Below are 18,630 nucleotides of genomic sequence, written 5' to 3'. Positions count from 1 at the left end.
ACGATAAAGCAACAATGGGAGCCGCATCTGCACTTACATCATGGTATCCTTGTTCTATCTACTGTCTATCTTCAAGTCCAAATTACACAGGGTTCTTCCCTGCTTAGTTTTCTGATTCCATCTTTGTTCTGTGTTCCAGTTTGAGTGGGTCGCATGTATAGAATAGTCTAAATGTGGTTTGGTTAGGGGGGTGGCTTAATTAATTAATTATCTCCATTATTTGCGCAATATCCACTTGGAATTTGAAGTCCTTAACACAAGCAATGTCATTCTTGAAGAGTGTTATCAGCCAACTTCTTGTTCGAGCCAAAGAAACAACTATCAAGTCATCTGCTGACAAAGATGCCAATGAACAGGGTGTGCTAAGTCCTGTGTACCTCTTTGTGGGTGAAGTGTTATCACGTATTAGCCAACGTGGATCTACTGGTGAGATTTCATCTCTGAGAATGCAAGTTCATGTATACTGTTGACTTATAGAACTATGGAGATAAACTTTCACTACTATTCTAGTACCACTGCCACCATTACAGTAGAGGAGCAGGAACCAATTCACATCGATATTACTGCAATTCACCATCACATCAGACATTCTTATATTGTACTTGAGTGACACTGTTTTTTTCAGATAACGTAAGCTTAGTCTAATACGTGCATCAAGCTTACAGACACACTTGTTGTTGTCTACAATGATTCTACATTTCTACTTAATCTGGGTAAACTGTGAATTAAACATCTATCTGTGAAAATTCTGATGGCTAGCACTGGAGCTGTACTAATTAACACATTATCTTAGTTAGGATCACTGTAAGAATATCTAGTGATGGAGCTGATCATGGCGCGGTCAAGGAGAAGTGTAATATTAGCTTGCATACCTGAACCTCCTACCAGACTACCAGAGGAACACCGCGGCGATGCAGGACGGGGCCGAGCTGGTGGTGGAGTGCCAGCCTGCCAGTCCGTATGAGAAGGAGCCTTCTGCGATGTGGAGGCGGCGGAGTTGCTGCTGGATGTTGCAGCGGAGTGGATGATGCGCCGGCGGCCGCCCTGCTCGATGTGGCTGCGGCGGCGTCGCTTGCTGCTCGGCTCGTGGCAACGGAGTGAATGAGGCAGCGGCGTGCCTGCTCGGCGGAGTCGTGGCAGAGGACTGGAAGAGGCGGCGGCGTGCCTGCTCGGCGGCGGCGGTGACGTTCTCTTCTCGACGTCGCGACCGATTATGTAGATGCGTGGGCTGGGCCGAATACCTTTTTTCCCATTATCTATGTTTTCTGGGCTGCCGGGCTTAATTTACGTCGATTAATCTTGACCATTGGCTCAAATCATACCTCTCTATTTTTAGGAGTGGTAAAAGGTACTGTAAAACAAGCCTCTTCGAAAGATAGCATTTAGAAGCTCAAATTTTCTGATGAAAAGACGGGGAAAGATGAAAAAGGCTCTGCTAATGAAGTTTCGGCAGTCTGAGATAGTGATGCTGAGCTCCAAAGGCACCTGGAGGAGTTCTTGTTGTCATTGATTCTGGTGCTTTAGGAGCATAATGTGTGATAGATTCCAGCGAGAATACATAATCTCTTTTTCCGCTACATAGCCCGAACAACACCAATTTCGGGACACCCAATGTAAAAATCAGCAACTCAAATAATCGTACCAAATGGGATGCCGTTCACTAGATCGACCAATAGTAATAGAGCGAGACGAGCACCAAGATGGTGCCATCGTCATTCTGTCCATAGACTTGGAATGGCACCGATAAGGTGTAGGAACCTGAAGCAGGACCAGCATGCCCGCCACCTTTTTTTACAGGACCTAGTTGAAGGAATTGGAATCATACGAGACCACGTATAAATGTGTGTTCTTTGATAGGTGAGAGTGCCATACTAAGCTGTAATATTGGTTACATGTGGCTCCTCGGAGGTCATGTGAGGTTAGCTGGTAGTTTATGCCCGTGCCTGCAACTAGACTGGTCAATGCCATTGTTTTGCAACACAATGGATCTGTGAGCATTCGGGTCATGTTTCCTGAATTAGACCTTAATGCAGTGTATAGTATCGACCCCGCGTAGCCCCGCCTACAGTGAGGAAGAAAAGGAAGAAGATGGGGATGCGACGGGGTGTTAGGGTTTAGGGTGCGGTAGGGTTCGCCTGAGTCAAAGGTCGGAGGGCTTTAGAGGAACGTTGGGGGCGTTGGTGGACCAGTCGTGGGGGTTGATCGAGGAGGGTAGGGCGGCAAGGAGGCGGCCACGGGTGGTGGCAACATGCGGTATGGCCGCGACGAAGATAGGATACAGCTGAAGAAGAACAACAACTCTAGGTACTCCCTCCGGTTCATGTTAATTGACTCAACTTTGTCTTGACATAGATGCATTTAGTTAACAAACACGTCTAGGTACGTTCGTATATAATAAAGTTGAATCAATTAATTTATACTGGAGGAAGCAGAAATTCCTTTGTATGTGCGATGTGTCCTTTTTGCACCATTGAGAGGGATGTGTAGGAGCACAATATCTTTTTGTTTCCTCCAGCTGCTCCGTTTAGGTCGAATTTTCCTCGGTTCGGTGAGGGTTTTCCTTCGGAAAAAAGTCTAAAATAAAACTTGAACTCGTAGGCAAAAGTTAAATTAAACTTTGAACTTCGAATCCCTCAAATTGGCACTCTGAATTCACCAATGCCGATCTATTTTGGACCTGTTTGAGCTGAGATTTCGCTGATGTGGCAAGTAAGCTAGAAAAGTATAAAATCCAACGTAATCCACATAATTAGCTACTCCCACTTACAAACATGGTCCACCTATCGTATTCAACTTCTTCACTTTTAACTCCAATCCCCTCCCACCCAGCCGTGCCGTCGGTCACATGGTGATGGGCGCGGCGCAGCTGGGGAGTGCACGCGCCCGACGCGGCGTCATTCGACAGCTAGTTGGCAGCTCCCGCGCACGCAGCTGCACATCACCCGCTCACATGCCTGCAGGAAGCAGGAGCGCCGGCGCTTCGCCTTGATCGAGCGGACAAGGGAGTCATGTACTATCATGTATGTGCAGCACACCGGCCGAAACAAGCACGCATTTTCAAATTCGCGTTGTGGTAGACTGGTAGCTTCGGTGCATCTGGTCGTGCGTGTAAGATGCAGTGCGTGTGTCCGTGCGTGTGACCGTGCGCCACCTCGCAAGCGTTCACTGTCGTAGACCCTGCTCTACCCACCCGTCCGAGGCTCACCGATAGAAACACTAGCGCGTCTGCCGCCACTGCATCCAACGACCACCCGTCCTTGATTCAAGGAGTAGCCATGGCCATCCGCTAGCATTCGCCTGCATGCGCCACATCACGGCCCTGCACAAGCGCCCGCGTGCTCGACCAGCTTACCCCTTCACGCGCCCGTGCCGCGTGGTCGGTTAGCTAGCTTGCCCACTACTAGCGACGCGGCTAGCGGCACCGCTGACGGCGCCACATCGGACTGGCCGCTAGGATTGGGTGGGTTGGTAAAAGTGGGTCTGTTCAAGTAGAAGAAACATGCCAAGATAAAAGAAGACGGAGAAAAAAACAGTCATGTTGACAGCGGTGGGACCAAACCGTTTCACCCCCCGCGTAGCCTCCTCCAGGCGACCGGGGTGGCGAAACCCTAGCCATGCGCCGCGGCCACCCCCTCCCCCCCTCTCCCCAGCCTCGCCGCCCCCAGAGACGCTGCTGGGTTGTGCTCGCGACGCCGGTGAAGGGGGCGGCGGGGATCTGAGCTCTCAGCACCCCCCGCGGTTGCTAGATGGAGGATCTCCGCGCGGGGTTTGCCATGACCGAGGCGGCGGCGCGACGAGCTTCCCCTTCGCGGGTGGGCTTGTCCGACGGCTTCTCCGGTGGGGGCTCGGGATCCGAGGCGGTGGCCTCTGGTGGTGTGGCGGCGCGGGCTCTGCGGCGAGCGGCGCGCGCGATGCGGGTCCTCCTCCTCGGCTATGTGGACGGCGGGGAGGCAGAGGGTGCTGGAAGTGGTTTGGGGGCCGCGGCGTCGGTGCCCCGGACCAGATCGGAAGGATGGCAACTTCCCCCCTTCATTTTGGCGCGCCTAACCCCCCAGCGTCGAGCTCCGGCAGTCTTTTGGTTGGCGGATCTGATGCCGGGCGGAGTGTTGGAGGTGGTGCAGATTCCGGGAGAAATCCCTGGCTGGCTGGGTCAGCCGCGACGGTGGCGACGCCCGTGGGTGCCGCATTCTTCCTGGAGCGTCGTCGAGGTATCTTGCCCCCTCCCTTCCCCTTCCTGATATCCGGGAGAAATCCCAAATCCTTCGAATTGGGTGGCAGCGACGCCCCGTCCGCCGTCACCTTCCTGAAGGTGTCGCCTTGGGTCAGTTGGGGTTATGGGTGGCGCTGTGTTTGGGTGTCGGAGCCATGGCCGTGGTTTGGGCGGTGGTGATGATGTTGAGCTCGTGGGCCGGCCTCCTGCAATCCCTTTGGCTGCTCACTGGTTCATGCTCTGCACTCGCTCTGGTGCGAGGTTGTGGGACGACAGGAGCACAGTTCTTCTCCCACGCAGGCGATGCCCTGAGGCTTGGCGATGTTACCTCTCGTTTCCTTCATAGCTCCTTCTCTTCAGCGTCCTCGCACTGCAACTTCGTCTCTTCGTGTTCGGTGCCGCGGTCGGCGGCAAGGCTTCTCATGGTTTTGCTCGACGCCGCGTTCGGGTGGGCTCTGGTGTTGGCTCAGTTTGGTAGTTTGGTTCTTGTCCCTTCTCTGCTATGGGTGAGCGTGTCTCCATGGGCAGTGGTACGGCGCTCTTCGAGCCAGGGCGAGGGGGCAGGGGTCCCTCTCCGGCCATGGAAGAGAATGGACAAGCGACGACTCGCCCTCTTGGTCCAGCCGCAAGTTCTCCCAAGCAAAGCTGATGATCCCACCCCAAGATTCCCCTTTCCCGCTCCCTGGTGTCGATCGCGTTGGAAGGGCTCCTCGGGCTCCAGCTAGTTTCTTGTTTACCTTATGTTTGTTGTTGGTGTGTGTGTGAGTTGTAAGCTGTTCTTCAGCATCTTTGTAACCTGGCCGTGTGGCTTTATTAATTTAAAGCTGAGCACTTTGTGCCTTCTGTTTAAAAAAAGATTAGGTGGGTTTACTGTAAAGATTTGGGGATAGAGATGGATATGACACGTGGGTCCTCATTGTCAGTGAGGGTAGCACGTTATCCCAGCCGGGATTGTAGTACCCCGGTACCCGGTTTGCCAAACAGGTGGGGGTCCTAAATAGACCGGGATTGTGGAATTTAGAGTGGAAGATTTTGTGACACGCCCCTTTTCCTGGCTTTGATCTGCCTCAAGGCACTAGCTGGTATATATAATGGGGCCTAAAGAAAATCATGTGGTCACCTGAACTTCATTATTACTGCTTCTATATATATATTGGCATCCCTCATACATATGTTTCACCTTGATTTTATTCTCGATGAGTCGTGTTGGTGTTGTCGTCCTTGGATCTAATAGTTACAGAGATAGGTTCGATGGGAATTGGAGGCAAAGGGAGCGATACTTCTAGTAGGGCATGAAACACCGCCACAATGCAGTAAGTACAGAGGAAACAGACTACAACCATCAGTTATTTAGCACGGTGCACAGCGGCCGTTTCATTGCTACAAGCAGCCTGGTTAGCACACGCATGTATACTCCCTCCGTTCACATAAAATTGACGCGAGTGGTGCATAAAAAGTAACCTAGGGACGTACGTATCTCACGTCAATTAAACATGAACAGAGGTAGTATCTGGTTCACATATATCAGTGCTTAGTCGCGCACCCCCGCGTCAATGACGGTGTTTTATGGACAGTCTTTGTGGCTGGGCACTGGATTTTGCAGTGCCTTCTATCTTTGCTGGTCTTTGTGATTCGCGAGGTCGCGGTCTTTGTGATTCGCGAGATCACTAGTTGGTACCACCGGGTTGACCTTTTCTATTACTTCGGAGTATCTTTAATTTTCACGTGCTGTTTGAAGGCCTGGAAATGTTGTGTTGCGCACTTGTCCACACTGTTGTGTAAAAATAAAGGTACAGCTGCATGTCTAAGTACTGCTCGGAAAACATGAACTTTGTAGAAGTTCCAAGGTTAGGATTTTTGAACGAAAACTTCCTATTGAACCTAACTCTAAACTTCAATATTTGTAAGAGCAATTTTCCATAATTCAAGATGTTCACCGTGGCTTGGCTACTGCAACAACACTACAACCATAATTTTAGAGTAAGAGCAACAATGAATGGGCCGGTATAACTACTGTTGCTCCCAAACGCCTAACTTCAATACATACAACTAATCGTTCTTTAGCACCATGCCCAACAGTAACTTTAAATGAGGCAATGCTGCCACATGGAAACTTAAAGAGATCTTGTCAAAATGAAAGTTTAGAAGGAATCAGAGTCTATGGGAAAGGTCTTTTGCACCTCTAATGGCTGATTAGCTAATCTGCCACGACTCGACCTCCAGGACTTGACCTGCAGGAAAAATATCTAGTTATGGTTAAGCAGGTTTACGGTAGATAACCTGAAAACTGATCCATCGCCCAAGAAAGTCTTTTTATGCGCATGACCATCCTTTATGAAAATTATGTCAGACCATCTAGAATTACCTGCTTCAAAGAATGAAACCGTCATATACATACTTCGATGATTGCTTATGTAAGTCAATCACATATATTTTACTCCCCTTGATGAATTATCTAAACAGATTAATCCTGATGCAAACCCTGGCTTCTCAGCGTTTTGCAGGTGCGCGTCTCGCCGTGTGGGCCAGCGGGTGTGGGGACATGTGTAGATGTTCCTTTACTGAGCCGCTGATGGTGTGAGGCCTCTCCGCTGCTCTCTCCTCCTCATCCCTGCTAGGGTTCCCAGCCACCGCCCCAGGCAAACCTCCCCGAGCAGGTGCATCCTTCTCTCTTCTCCCTCATTACCTGTCGCCTCCCCTCCCGCCTCGCCGGCGGCCGGTGACGAATCTGGCGTACTTCCAACGGAATCCTTGCATATACGTTTTTAGGGGCAGTTCTAAATTGGATGCTTGGTTTCTTAAAGATACGTCACGCTCACAAGTCACAAGTCCATCTAAACTTATGTTTTGTCTTTAGTGTTTGGTTACCTGTTTAATTAGTAGTTCTTACCTCGTTCCATGAGCTTTTCACGGCACCATTAAATCAATACGATATCTCTATTTCTCTAGAACAAATGGCGAGTAAGATTGTGCACATGGTTGCCCGAGCGATCCCGGAGGACCTCTGCCGCCGCCTCTAGCCAGCCCCTCTCCGGCCCTGCCTGGCCGCTGCACTCGTCGACGGTGGTGCCGGCGCCCATCCTGCCAAAGGCAGAGGGTAGGAGAGGGAGCAGGGCTTTGGTGTTCTGCAGTGGAGAGATGCAGTGGGCGGCGCGGATGGATGAGGCAGCCCGCGGTGGTCGATGACGACGGCAATGGTTCCGGTGGGCGGCGGTGGCTCGAGGATCTGGGCCTGATCTGGTCAAATTTGGGCTGATCTGGGCCTGATTCGGCTGCCTGGCTTGCTGATACGCGTGAAGCACACGTCCGTTGGGAACCCCAATAGAAAGGTGTGATGCGTACAGCAGCAAGTTTTCTCTTAGTAAGAAACCAAGGTTATCGAACCAGTAGGAGTCAAGAAGCACGTGAAGGTTGATGGTGGCGGAGTGTAGTGCGGCGCAACACCAGGAATTCCGGCGCCAACGTGGAACCTGCACAACATAATCACAGTACTTTGCCCCAACTTAACAGTGAGGTTGTCAATCTCACCGGCTTGCTGTAAACAAAGGATTAGATGTATAGTGTGGAAGATGATGTTTGCGAAGAACAGTAAGAACAAGTATTGCAGCAGATTGTATTTCAGATGTAAAAGAATGGACCGGGATCCACAGTTCACTAGTGGTGTCTCTCCAATAAGAAATAGCATGTTGGGTGAACAAATTACAGTTGGGCAATTGACAAATAGAGAGGGCATAACAATGCACATACATATCACGATGACTACTATGAGATTTAATCAGGGCATTACGACAAAGTACATAGACTGCTATCCAGCATGCATCTATGCCTAAAAAGTCCACCTTCGGGTTAGCATCCGCACCCCTTCCAGTATTAAGTTGCAAACAACAGACAATTGCATTAAGTATGGTGCGTAATGTAATCAACACAAATATCCTTAGACAAAGCATCGATGTTTTATCCCTAGTGGAAACAGCACATCCATAACCTTAGAACTTTCTGTCACTGTCCCAGATTCAATGGAGGCATGAACCCACTATCGAGCATAAATACTCCCTCTTGGAGTCACAAGTATCAACTTGGCCAGAGCCTCTACTAGCAACGAAGAGCATGCAAGAACATAAACAACACATATATGATAGATTGATAATCAACTTGACATAGTATTCCATATTCATCGGATCCCAACAAACACAACATGTAGCATTACAAATAGATGATCTTGATCATGATAGGCAGCTCACAAGATCTAAACATGATAGCATAAGAGGAGAAGACAACCATCTAGCTACTGTTATGGACCCATAGTCCAATGAGGAACTACTCACACATCAATCCGGAGGTGGTCATGGTGATGAAGAGTCCTCCGGGAGATAATTCCCCTCTCCGGCAGGGTGCCGGAGGCGATCTCCTGAATCCCCCGAGATGGGATTGACGGCGGCGGCGTCTCTAGAATTTTTTCCGTATCGTGGCTCTCGGTACATGTGTTTTCGCGACGAAGGCTTTAAGTAGGCGGAAGGGTAGGGTTGGAGGCATCACGAGGGGCCCACACAGTAGGGCGGCGCGGGCCCCTCACTGGCCGCGCCGCCTTAGTGTGTCGCCACCTCGTGGCCCACCTTCGTATCTCCTTCGGTCTTCTGGAAGCTCCGTGGAAAAATAAGACTCTGGGCGTTGATTTCGTCCAATTCCGAGAATATTTCCTTTGTACGATTTCTGAAACCAAAAACAGCAGAAAACAGCAACTGGCTCTTCGGCATCTCGTCAATAGGTTAGTGCCGGAAAATGCATAATAATGACATAAAGTGTGTATAAAACATGTGAGTATCATCATAAAAGTAGCATGGAACATAAGAAATTATAGATACGTTTGAGACGTATCACTTGCTGGATCGCATGTCACGCGCTTGCTGGCCAAGTAGGTTGCCTATTCCTCGGTCCCGACACTTCGTCTTCTCCTCTACTGCCAGCCGATGGCGTGGGGGCTACTGGGCAGCTTTTTTGAATAATGGTGGCTGTCCTAGGGTTCCTCTTGTGTTGAGTTCCGGAAGGCTCCGCCGGTGAATGTAACAATGCACCTTATGCCTAGAGTTTGCTGGATCGGGAGGTATTCGGTCGTGCACACTCATGCTTTTATTCCGATCGGTTGGTTCTGGAGGGAGCGGCGCGAAGCTTTGTTCTGTTTTTCCATCAGATGACATTTTGGTCCATGGTGAAGTCAGAGGCGGAGAATATCATGATGACCAGATTGGAGGACTAGCAATGGATGTTCGAGTCTCTGCACTGTTGAGGAGCTTGCTTGGTGTTCCGGGCTTCGCAGCTGCAATATGCAAGTGGGGGGCGACACCACTGGTGAAGTTTAGAGTCTTACCTTTCAGGGTGAAAATCCAAGTTCTGGCCTTAATTGGTTGTGCCTAGCAATGGCCTTGTTGCGGGCATTGTTTGAGCGTGAACTATCTCCAGGGTGAAAATCTAAGATCCTTGATTGGGCGACGATGACCCTTGTGCAGCGTTCCCTTCTTGGAAGCGTCGCTTTTGGGACGCCTGGAGTCCAGGTGTTAGAGCATCTCCACTGGCGCACCCCAAATAGTCGCCGACAGGGACGCCGGCATTGCTGTATGGGCCACGCCGGCACTGCATCCTCTATTTGGGGATGTTGTTCCCACAACGGCGCGCCCAAAACTTTTTTTCACAATATTTTGAAACAACATATCAATCACATTTTATTCATACTATATTAAATTATTCATACAATCACAAAAATAGTACTTAAATTATTTATACAATCAAACAAATGGAAATTCAATTATTCATACAATCAAATAAATGGAAATTAAATTATTCATAAATCAAACAAATAGAAATTAAATCATACATTGTTGGCGGCTCCTCTCCTCGCCCACAAATGCACTGCTAAATCCGCCTGAAGTTGAGCATGAACATCTGCATCTCGAATTTAATGATGCATGTGAAGAAAAGTGGTAAATTCTTGGGGTACATTCTCTACCTCAGCAAGAGGCCTTTGATAATCAAATGGTTGATCATCATGCACAGGTTCGTCGCGCTCGCTCTCAATGATCATGTTGTGCATGATCTCACATGCGTTCATCACCTCCCACATCTGAGACTCAGACCAAGTGAGAGTTGGGTACCTGACAACAACGAAACGCTGCTGAAGCACCCCAAAAGCACGCTCAACATCATGTAGAGAGTCGGTGAACATGTCGACTCCACCATATGTAGGTAGTCATTGGCTGTATCTGGAGGAGCTCTGTATGCAAGACAGCGCATTGCAGTAGTGCACTTCTGAATTGAGGTGAAGCCCCACAAACCTGTGCAATCTTGCTTGGCCATGAAGTAGTCGTTGTACTCCCTGACGCCGTAGACAATCTTCATGAATAGATCCTTGTTCATCCTAAACCGGCACCAAAATTCCTTCGACGAATGAGTCACGTCGTCGTTGAAGCAGTCGGCGTCAAGCAGCATCGCGATGGCTTGTCGATGCCGGTTGATGTTCCTCCTCTTGCCTGGCTTTGAGCCGCCGCGCCGAGGCACGACGAACAAAGGCTGGCGAACACGGAGCAAGCTCGTCAGCCTCAACGTTCTGCTCCTCCATGAACAGCTGCACCATCATCTCGTCGTCGCTGTCCATCGCGGAAATCCGACGAACACCCTGCGGGCCGTGCGGTTGTGCGGTGGTGGCGGTGAGCTCTATTTCGGGCAAACCAGCGGCCGCCGGTCGAGGGGGTGGCAGCCATGTCGATGGACAGAGGTTCCTGGACTGGCGGCGGTGTCTATTGCAAGCAGGGGGCGCGACGGCGACGGTGGCGATCTAGAGGGGTGGGAGTCGGCTCGGGCTTGGGTAGGAGGTGGGGAAAGCGATGCGTCTGGCTGCTAGGTGAAGCCCACACGTGTTTTCTGGCATGCTGCGAGGCGCCGACGCGCTCGATCCACGCCCTCTACGAAGGGGCCGGCACGAAGTTGCCGGTGTTTCTATTGGGCTCGAAAACTAGCCGGCGCCTTTCGGGGTGCACCGGTGCGAGCCCAAAAACCACGCCGGCCCCCAAAACGCTATCGGGGCCGCTATGGAGCGCGCCGGTGGAGATGCTCTTATATTGGTGGTGGATGTGCTAGGGCTAGAATACTGTAGCAGAACTTTTATTTTCTTAGTTTTCTTTTCCCTTTTCTTTTCTTTAGGTATGTGCATCCGTACTGTCATTAGGGTATTGCGTTGTTGCAGAGTTTAGATGTAATTGGTATCTCTCAATATTAATATTTTTTTTATCGAAAAAATGGTTGTGTCAACCGTGGCAGGGATTTTTTATTCTCGTAGTTCAGTGTAGTGGTCTAGCTCTCCGATGACCTTGTGATAACTACATGCAGGCAATGTATAAACCCAAATATGTTCCCTTCACCAAATTCTAAGAATTTCTGTTGAGCTATGGAGTATATGCTTTATTCTTGTTCAGACATTTGAGGACACATGAATTCTACGACACAACAAACTTATTAGTTCTTTTTTGTCTCATCGGAATATGCAGAAGTTAGTCTCGCGGTACTTATTCTCCTGTGGGTACACAACTTTTGTTACGTGTTTCATCATGCCGCAAGATTTAGATGTGTATCTCTACGTACGATAGTATTATATTGATAAGCTTGGTGCTTCTTTGCCTACAAGATTCAAACACATTTCGGCTTTTCAGTTGGCCTGTAAATTTCAGTGTTCACTTGTTAAGTTTTAGATAGTACTTTTCTTCGAAGCAGACGAGCACAAAATGATTCTGGTAAATGGCTTGTTTGAATGCTACAGAAAGTTAACTGCAAATAGTGCACTATGTGATGACGCGTCCTTTCATTGCTATCCTTGCACATACATCTCCGGTGCAATGTATATGCTGGGCATATTGCTGGTGTGTGTAGTTTCAGAATATATAGGCCATGTATGATTTTGTACGTGTTGGTATTTTTTTTTTTTTTTTTTTTTTTTTTTTTTTTTGCCAAAGTAGCTTAACGGGCATACTAGTAGATACACCTAACAAATATGTCCACCAAAACTCCAAGTCAGCCATTAATTCATTATTGTGAGTCTCAGTTGTACCCTCTAGCTCCTCAGTACCGTCACATATCATTCTTCCTTGATGAGAGCTCGGTATTGCCACTTAAACTTACTGTCGTTGAAATAGAATAGGAATGGAAGGCGATAGGAAAGAAATTGGCGTCTGTGATGCACATGGCTACACATATGCACACCTCCGTAGATGTAGGCATTCAACCGGAGCACATACACGGCCCGCAAATAGTCGATCAAACCGCATATACGGACCCACGCAAAACTTATGTGGCTGCATGGCCGAGCCACGAACGGCTAGCGGCCAGCCAGCGGCTGCCTCAGCTCACTCCTCTGAGGGCGGAGGGCCGCATCAACGTCGAGTCATATATGTTTGACTTGCCTCATGCATGATTTGTTTCTTCCCAAGACAACCTCGAAGCACAGATCGGAAATACGTACATATAAAAAGCTAGTGCTAGTCAAAACAAGTATGGTGGCCCGTGGCCGAGCTTAGCTTTTTTTTAGATAAAGGAGCAATCGCCCCAGCCTCTGCATCAATTGATGCACACGGCCTTTTTATTAAAAATCACGAAGTCTGAATTACAAGTATGAGAATCACATGAATTACAGTCATAAACCCGATATGGTTGCAACATGAATCAACCATCGGAACAAAAGACACCTAAATAGGCTAGCCATACTCTATCCTATTACTGTGTCGCCACCCAGTAGCCCGGTAGTAGAAATCCTGAGTAACCACCAGCAGCTTGTGGCAGCCAGTATCCATATCCTTGCGCTGATCCTCCGGTAACAGGAAAGCCCATAGCTGTATCCAATGCACAGCTCGATGAATAACCTGCAAAAAGTTAGTACCCTTTTGATTATTAAAAATTATATCATTTCTGGTATTCCATATTGTCCAGCATATAGCAGATATACCAATCCTAATTCTACTTTTATATTTTTTCGGAACTCCATACAACCAGTTCCCAAACATATTGTTAACACTAGTGGGAGGCGGAATATTATAGGCAAAGAAAATCATCCTCCAAATAATAGTAGCAAAAGGGCATGTAAGGAACAAATGATCCACAGTTTCATTTGTATCACAGAAACAACACTTTTGAGATCCTGTCCACTTACGTTTGGTCAAATTGTCCTTAGTAAGTAAAACCTTACTGTTAAGAAACCACATAAATTTTTTTATCTTTAAAGGTATTTTAAGTTTCCATAAATATTTGCGCAGAAATCTTGTATGACCATTCATATAGTCAAGATACATAGACTTAACTGTGAACAAACCCGAATCTGTAAGCTTCCATACAAACTTATCAGGTTCGTCAGTAAGATTGATATTAATGAGGCGTTGACATAAATGTAACCATTCATCATATTTTTGATCATTTAAGCCTCTCCTGAATGTAATATTCAACGGAGTCTGAGACAAAACAGTGGACACTAGAACATCTCTATGGTGAACAATATTATAAAGAGATGGATATTGCTGCGATAGAGGTACATCTCCTAACCAGATATCTTCCCAAAAACGGACAGAACCACCATCACCAACTTTGAATAACCCTCTACTAAAAAAATCAGATTTGACTTTCATGAGCCCTTTCCAAAAAGGTGAGTCCGTAGGTTTAACCTGAACTTGCGCTAGAGTTTTAGAATGTAGGTACTTGTTATGCAGAATTTCTTGCCACATTCCTTGTTCAGTGAGAAGTTTAAATAACCATTTACTAAGTAAGCATTTGTTCTTTAGTTCCAGAACTTCAATCCCTAATCCCCCCTGATCTTTAGGCCTACAAATCATGTTCCATTTAGAGAGCCGGTACCTTTTCTTTTGTTCGTCGGATTGCCAGAAAAAATTAGATCTATAAAAATCTAATCTTTTCCTAACCCCCACTGGGATTTCCATGAAAGAAAGCATGAACATTGGTAAACTTGTTAATACCGAATTAATGAGGACCAACCTATCCCCATAAGAAAGCATTTTACTACGCCAACATCCCAATTTAGAAGCAAAACGGGTTTCAACTGGATTCCATTCAGCATTTCTCAATATTCGGTGATGGATGGGAATGCCATGATATCTAAAAGGTAAAGCTCCGGCCTCACAACCAAAAATTTGCATATATTGTTGTTCAATATCCTTTGCTCTACCAAAACAGAAAATCTCACTCTTATGAAAGTTGATTTTCAAACCAGAAAGTTGTTCAAAAATACATAATATTAATTTCATATTGAGTGCTTTGGCAATGTCATGTTCCATAAATAAGATTGTGTCGTCAGCATATTGTAGGATTGAAATGCCACCGTCAACTAGATGAGATAACAGCCCCCCAATTTGACCCGCCTCCTTAGCTCTAGCAATAAGAATAGCTAACATATCCGCAACAATATTGAAAAGAATCGGAGATAAAGGATCACCCTGTCTCAAACCTTTCCTAGTTTGGAAATTATGGCCAATATCATCATTCACCCTAATTCCAACACTCCCTCCTTGAACATATTGTTTAATTCGATTACACCATATTTCATTAAATCCTTTCATACGCAAAACTTGTTGTAAAAAGGGCCATTTAACCTTATCATATGCCTTCTCAAAGTCAATTTTGAAAAGAACACCATCTAACTTTTTTCGATGCAATTCATGTATAGACTCATGAAGCACGACTACTCCCTCTAGAATATGTCTGCCCGGCATGAACGCAGACTGGGTAGGCTTAATGACATTATGAGCTACATCAGTAATACGAATGGTGGCAACTTTAGTGAAAATCTTAAACACCACGTTGAGTAGACAGATAGGACGGTACTGTTGAATTTGTGTCGCATTATCTTTTTTCGGTAATAGAGTAATGACCCCAAAGTTTAACCTATGTAACGGTAACTCACCTCTTTGGAAAGAAATAAAAAGCGCCATCAAATCCAATTTTATTACTTCCCAAAAGTTTTGATAAAACTCTGCCGGAAACCCATCTGGTCCCGGTGCTTTATTATGTTTCATATGCGAGATTGCCTCATGGACTTCCGCAAAAGAGTAGTCTTTGATCAAAATCTCATTTTCAGCCGCGGAAACTTGAGGAATATCATCAATTCTATCCTCCATCATTACTACCGAACTATGTTGCGGTTCTCCAAAAAGTTTTTTGTAATATTCAGTAATATAAGTTCTAAGGTTTACATCCCCAACAATAGTACCCTCCTCCTGTTCAAGTTGGAAAATTTTCTTCTTTCTGTGTTTCCCATTAGCAATTAGATGGAAGTATTTAGTATTATTGCCCCCTTCTTGCACGTACTTAACTTTGGCTCGCTGTGCCCATTTGGTTTCCTCAGACCTTCTAAGTTTATTCAACTTGTCATTAGCCAGTTTTAACTCAACCCTCTCAACACTAGATAGAGGACAAGTCTCGGCCTTAATATCTAAAAAATCAATAGTCGCGAGTAACCTTTCTTTCTCTAGTTTATATTTCCCACTTAAGTTTTTCGCCCAACCCCTTAAAAATCTTCTTATGTGCCTAATCTTCTTTTGCCATGTGTCAATCGGTGAGACCCCCATAGGACTTGCAGCCCATTCAGCTGCCACCATATCATAAAACCCCTCCTGTTGAAACCAAGACAGCTCAAAAGAAAATCTAGCTTTGTTTCCTAGATGTGCATGATTTCCCGAATCAATAAGAAGCGGTGTATGGTCAGACCCCGACCGAGGTAAAGCCCTCACCGATACCAAAGGGAATTTTTGTTCCCACTCCACACTAGCTAACACACGGTCCAATTTCTCATAAGTAGGGGTTTCTCGCCGACTAGCCCAAGTGTATTGGCGTCCTGACAAAGCAATTTCCTTCAGATTTAAGCTCTCAATAATAGCATTAAAAATGAAGGGCCATCGAGGATTATAATTATTATTACTCTTGTCCTCCGGTTTCCTAAGGATATTAAAATCTCCAGCTAGAAGCATAGGTAACGGTTCAGCCTCACACAAACGTACTAATTCAGACAAAAATTCATGTTTGAGAGAATCCTGGGCAGCCCCATACACCGGCACCAAAACCCACTCAAAACCATCAATTTTTGACTTCAAAGATAGCTTGACACAAAAGTCACCATTAACTACATGATTAACTCTTAAAGTGTTAGTATTAATTCCAACCAATATACCTCCGGAACGACCCTGGGGTGGTAAACAAAACCAACAAAAATCCTTCCCACATGCTAAATCTCTAAGGAAAGGAACAGTAAAATTGGATCTCCCAGTCTCCAGAAGTGCAATATAATCTAGCCGATGTTCTCTAATAGATTCTTTGACAAAAAGGTGTTTGCCCGGATCACCAAAACCCTCACTATTCCATGTCAAACCACACAAAGAATTCATTGCCATCTATGTGTAAAGTTTATTGCGGATTCTGTTACTGCGTCTAACCTTGTTCTTATCATAAGATTTTTTCTTTTTATTTCTTCTTGTCTTGTTTACGACAGGAGAAGTACATAACAAATTATCATTATCATTCAGTAGATGTTCATCATCATCTAGATCCGCCACTAAATCAGACGCATGTGAAACAACAAGACAAGGCACCTTTTCCCCTGTAACCGACTCATTATTTTTCAGAATAGTGATTGTCCTTTGGAGTTCATTAGCTTTAATTTTATGTGCCGCACTAAACTGTTCCGTAACTGAACTACCCATAGAAATACCCAAAACAGCAGCATTATGGATAATCTGTTCATCTGTAAAGTTAAGTAACGAGTGAGGTTGCGAAGTACCTTGCGCAAAGTTCTCATTACGCCTTTGTGCTAGCATCATAGCTTTTTCAAGCTGAGTCGCATCCGCATTGGGTTGTGCGCGAAGTCTTCCACTCGACCTCACACCTTTTGCCTCCTGAGATCTTATGCCGCCATAAGCAATCACCTCTTCAATAGAGTAAGTTTTAGATACTGGAGTAGTCATTATGGCCGGTACCGTTTTCTTGTTTGCAATACCATCTGCCTGAGAAACAATATAATTTGGACAAGTTGTAATAGTAACATTATCATGCAAACAGGTAGATGAATTATCAGTAATACTAACCATGCTATTCACCGACTTTGGCAGAGAAGACACATTAGTATTTGTCTGCTTCGGTTTAACCGTATGAACATAGGTACGTTTTGCATTCACCATAGGCAGATCGGTAGTTGCATTAGATGAAAAAGCCTGTGAAGACGGTTTGGCAGGGGCCGAAGAAATCTGGGCCTGCGATATTAGTGGCGTGGACGAAAAAAACGGCGTCGGCGATATGATCGACGTACCCGGCCTGATCGGCGTTCGAGGGCTGCATGCGCCATGCACCGCAGCCGTCTGCGCAGCGATCGACGTGCTCGTCATACCCGGCGCGCCGTGGCTGTATGCGCCATGCACAACATGGGTCGCCGCACTATTCACAGACAAATCCCGCAGGCGTGTGTCATGCACGACCACCTGAGCCTCCTTCCCGGCCGCTCCAATGACTTCCAGCCCGCTGCCAATCTGCTGAACCGAAGAGTGCACAGCTCCCTGCTCATCAAGGATAGCCATGCCCAGGTCCGAGGTAGCCATATGCCCCTCCACTTCATCCGAAACAGCCACATCTCTAAAAAGTGAGTCAAGACATTTAGGTATTGATAACATACAATCATGAGGTAAAGATGTAATCATATTAACATTATCATACCTAGGCAAAACACACGTATCTATATTAACCTTCTCTTGAGAAACAGTAATAGGTAGTAAAGAGAGAGATGTGCTTGTCAAAGGAGCTTGATGTGTTGGTTGATCATTATCTTTGCCTCCCTCCTCATTTTTCTTTCTCTTGACTTCTCTGTCCAAATCATCTCCAGAGTTGTTACTAGGACCATCATGATCCATATCATCATCCTTATGCATATTGATACGTCCAAAACGTATCTACTTTCCCGAACACTTTTGCTATTTTTTTGCCTCTAATTTGTGTATTTTGGATGCAACTAACACGGACTAACGCTGTTTTCAGCAGAACTGCTCTGGTGTCTCGTTTTTGTGCAGAAATCCAACTTTCGGGAAAATCCTCGGAATTTATGCAGAAGGCCCTATTTTCCCAGGAAACTAACGGAGCCAGAAGGACGAACCAGGTGGAGGCCCGAGGGCCCCACACCATAGGGCGGCGCGGCCCAGGGGGGGCCCGCGCGGCCCTGTGGTGTGGCCCCCTCGGCCGGCCTCCGACGCCCTCCTTCGGACTACTTATCGGCCTCGACCTAAAAACGCAGGGAGAGAAGTCGAAGTCGCCAGAAACCCTCCAGAACGCCGCCACATCGCGAAACTCCGTCGCGGGAGCCAGAAGTCTCCGTTCTGGCACTCCGCCGGGACGGGGAATTG

At 46.8% G+C, this 18,630-nt stretch overlaps 1 protein-coding gene across 1 annotated transcript; it reads right to left on the bottom strand.

Annotated features, from left to right (window-relative positions):
• Positions 1 to 12,787: 12,787 nt before the first annotated feature.
• LOC127300576 (uncharacterized) lies at positions 12,788 to 18,158 on the bottom strand. The gene is made up of 4 exons (XM_051330704.2): positions 17,951 to 18,158; positions 17,329 to 17,869; positions 17,025 to 17,247; positions 12,788 to 13,110 (listed from the first exon to the last, which is right to left on the bottom strand). The coding sequence occupies exons 1-4, from the start codon at positions 18,142 to 18,144 to the stop codon at positions 12,965 to 12,967; spliced, it is 1,104 nt and encodes a 367-aa protein (XP_051186664.1). The 5' UTR covers positions 18,145 to 18,158; the 3' UTR covers positions 12,788 to 12,964.
• Between the last annotated feature and the right edge of the window lie 472 nt (positions 18,159 to 18,630).

This window comes from Lolium perenne, chromosome 5 (assembly GCF_019359855.2).
Source record: "Lolium perenne isolate Kyuss_39 chromosome 5, Kyuss_2.0, whole genome shotgun sequence".
NCBI lineage: Eukaryota > Viridiplantae > Streptophyta > Magnoliopsida > Poales > Poaceae > Lolium > Lolium perenne.
Note: the sequence above shows the minus strand (reverse complement) of the source record. Positions and strands in the feature narration are given on the sequence as shown.

Bases quoted from the DNA above. Each gene is read 5' to 3' on its own strand.
- LOC127300576 (XM_051330704.2), bottom strand. From the start codon at position 18,144: ATGGATCATGATGGTCCTAGTAACAACTCTGGAGATGATTTGGACAGA. The intron at 17,870-17,950 runs GTATGATAATGT...CTCACTTTTTAG, and splicing joins GATACGTGTGTTTTGCCTAG to AGATGTGGCTGTTTCGGATG. The intron at 13,111-17,024 runs GTACTTCGCAAC...AACTTTTTGCAG, and splicing joins TAATGAGAACTTTGCGCAAG to GTTATTCATCGAGCTGTGCA.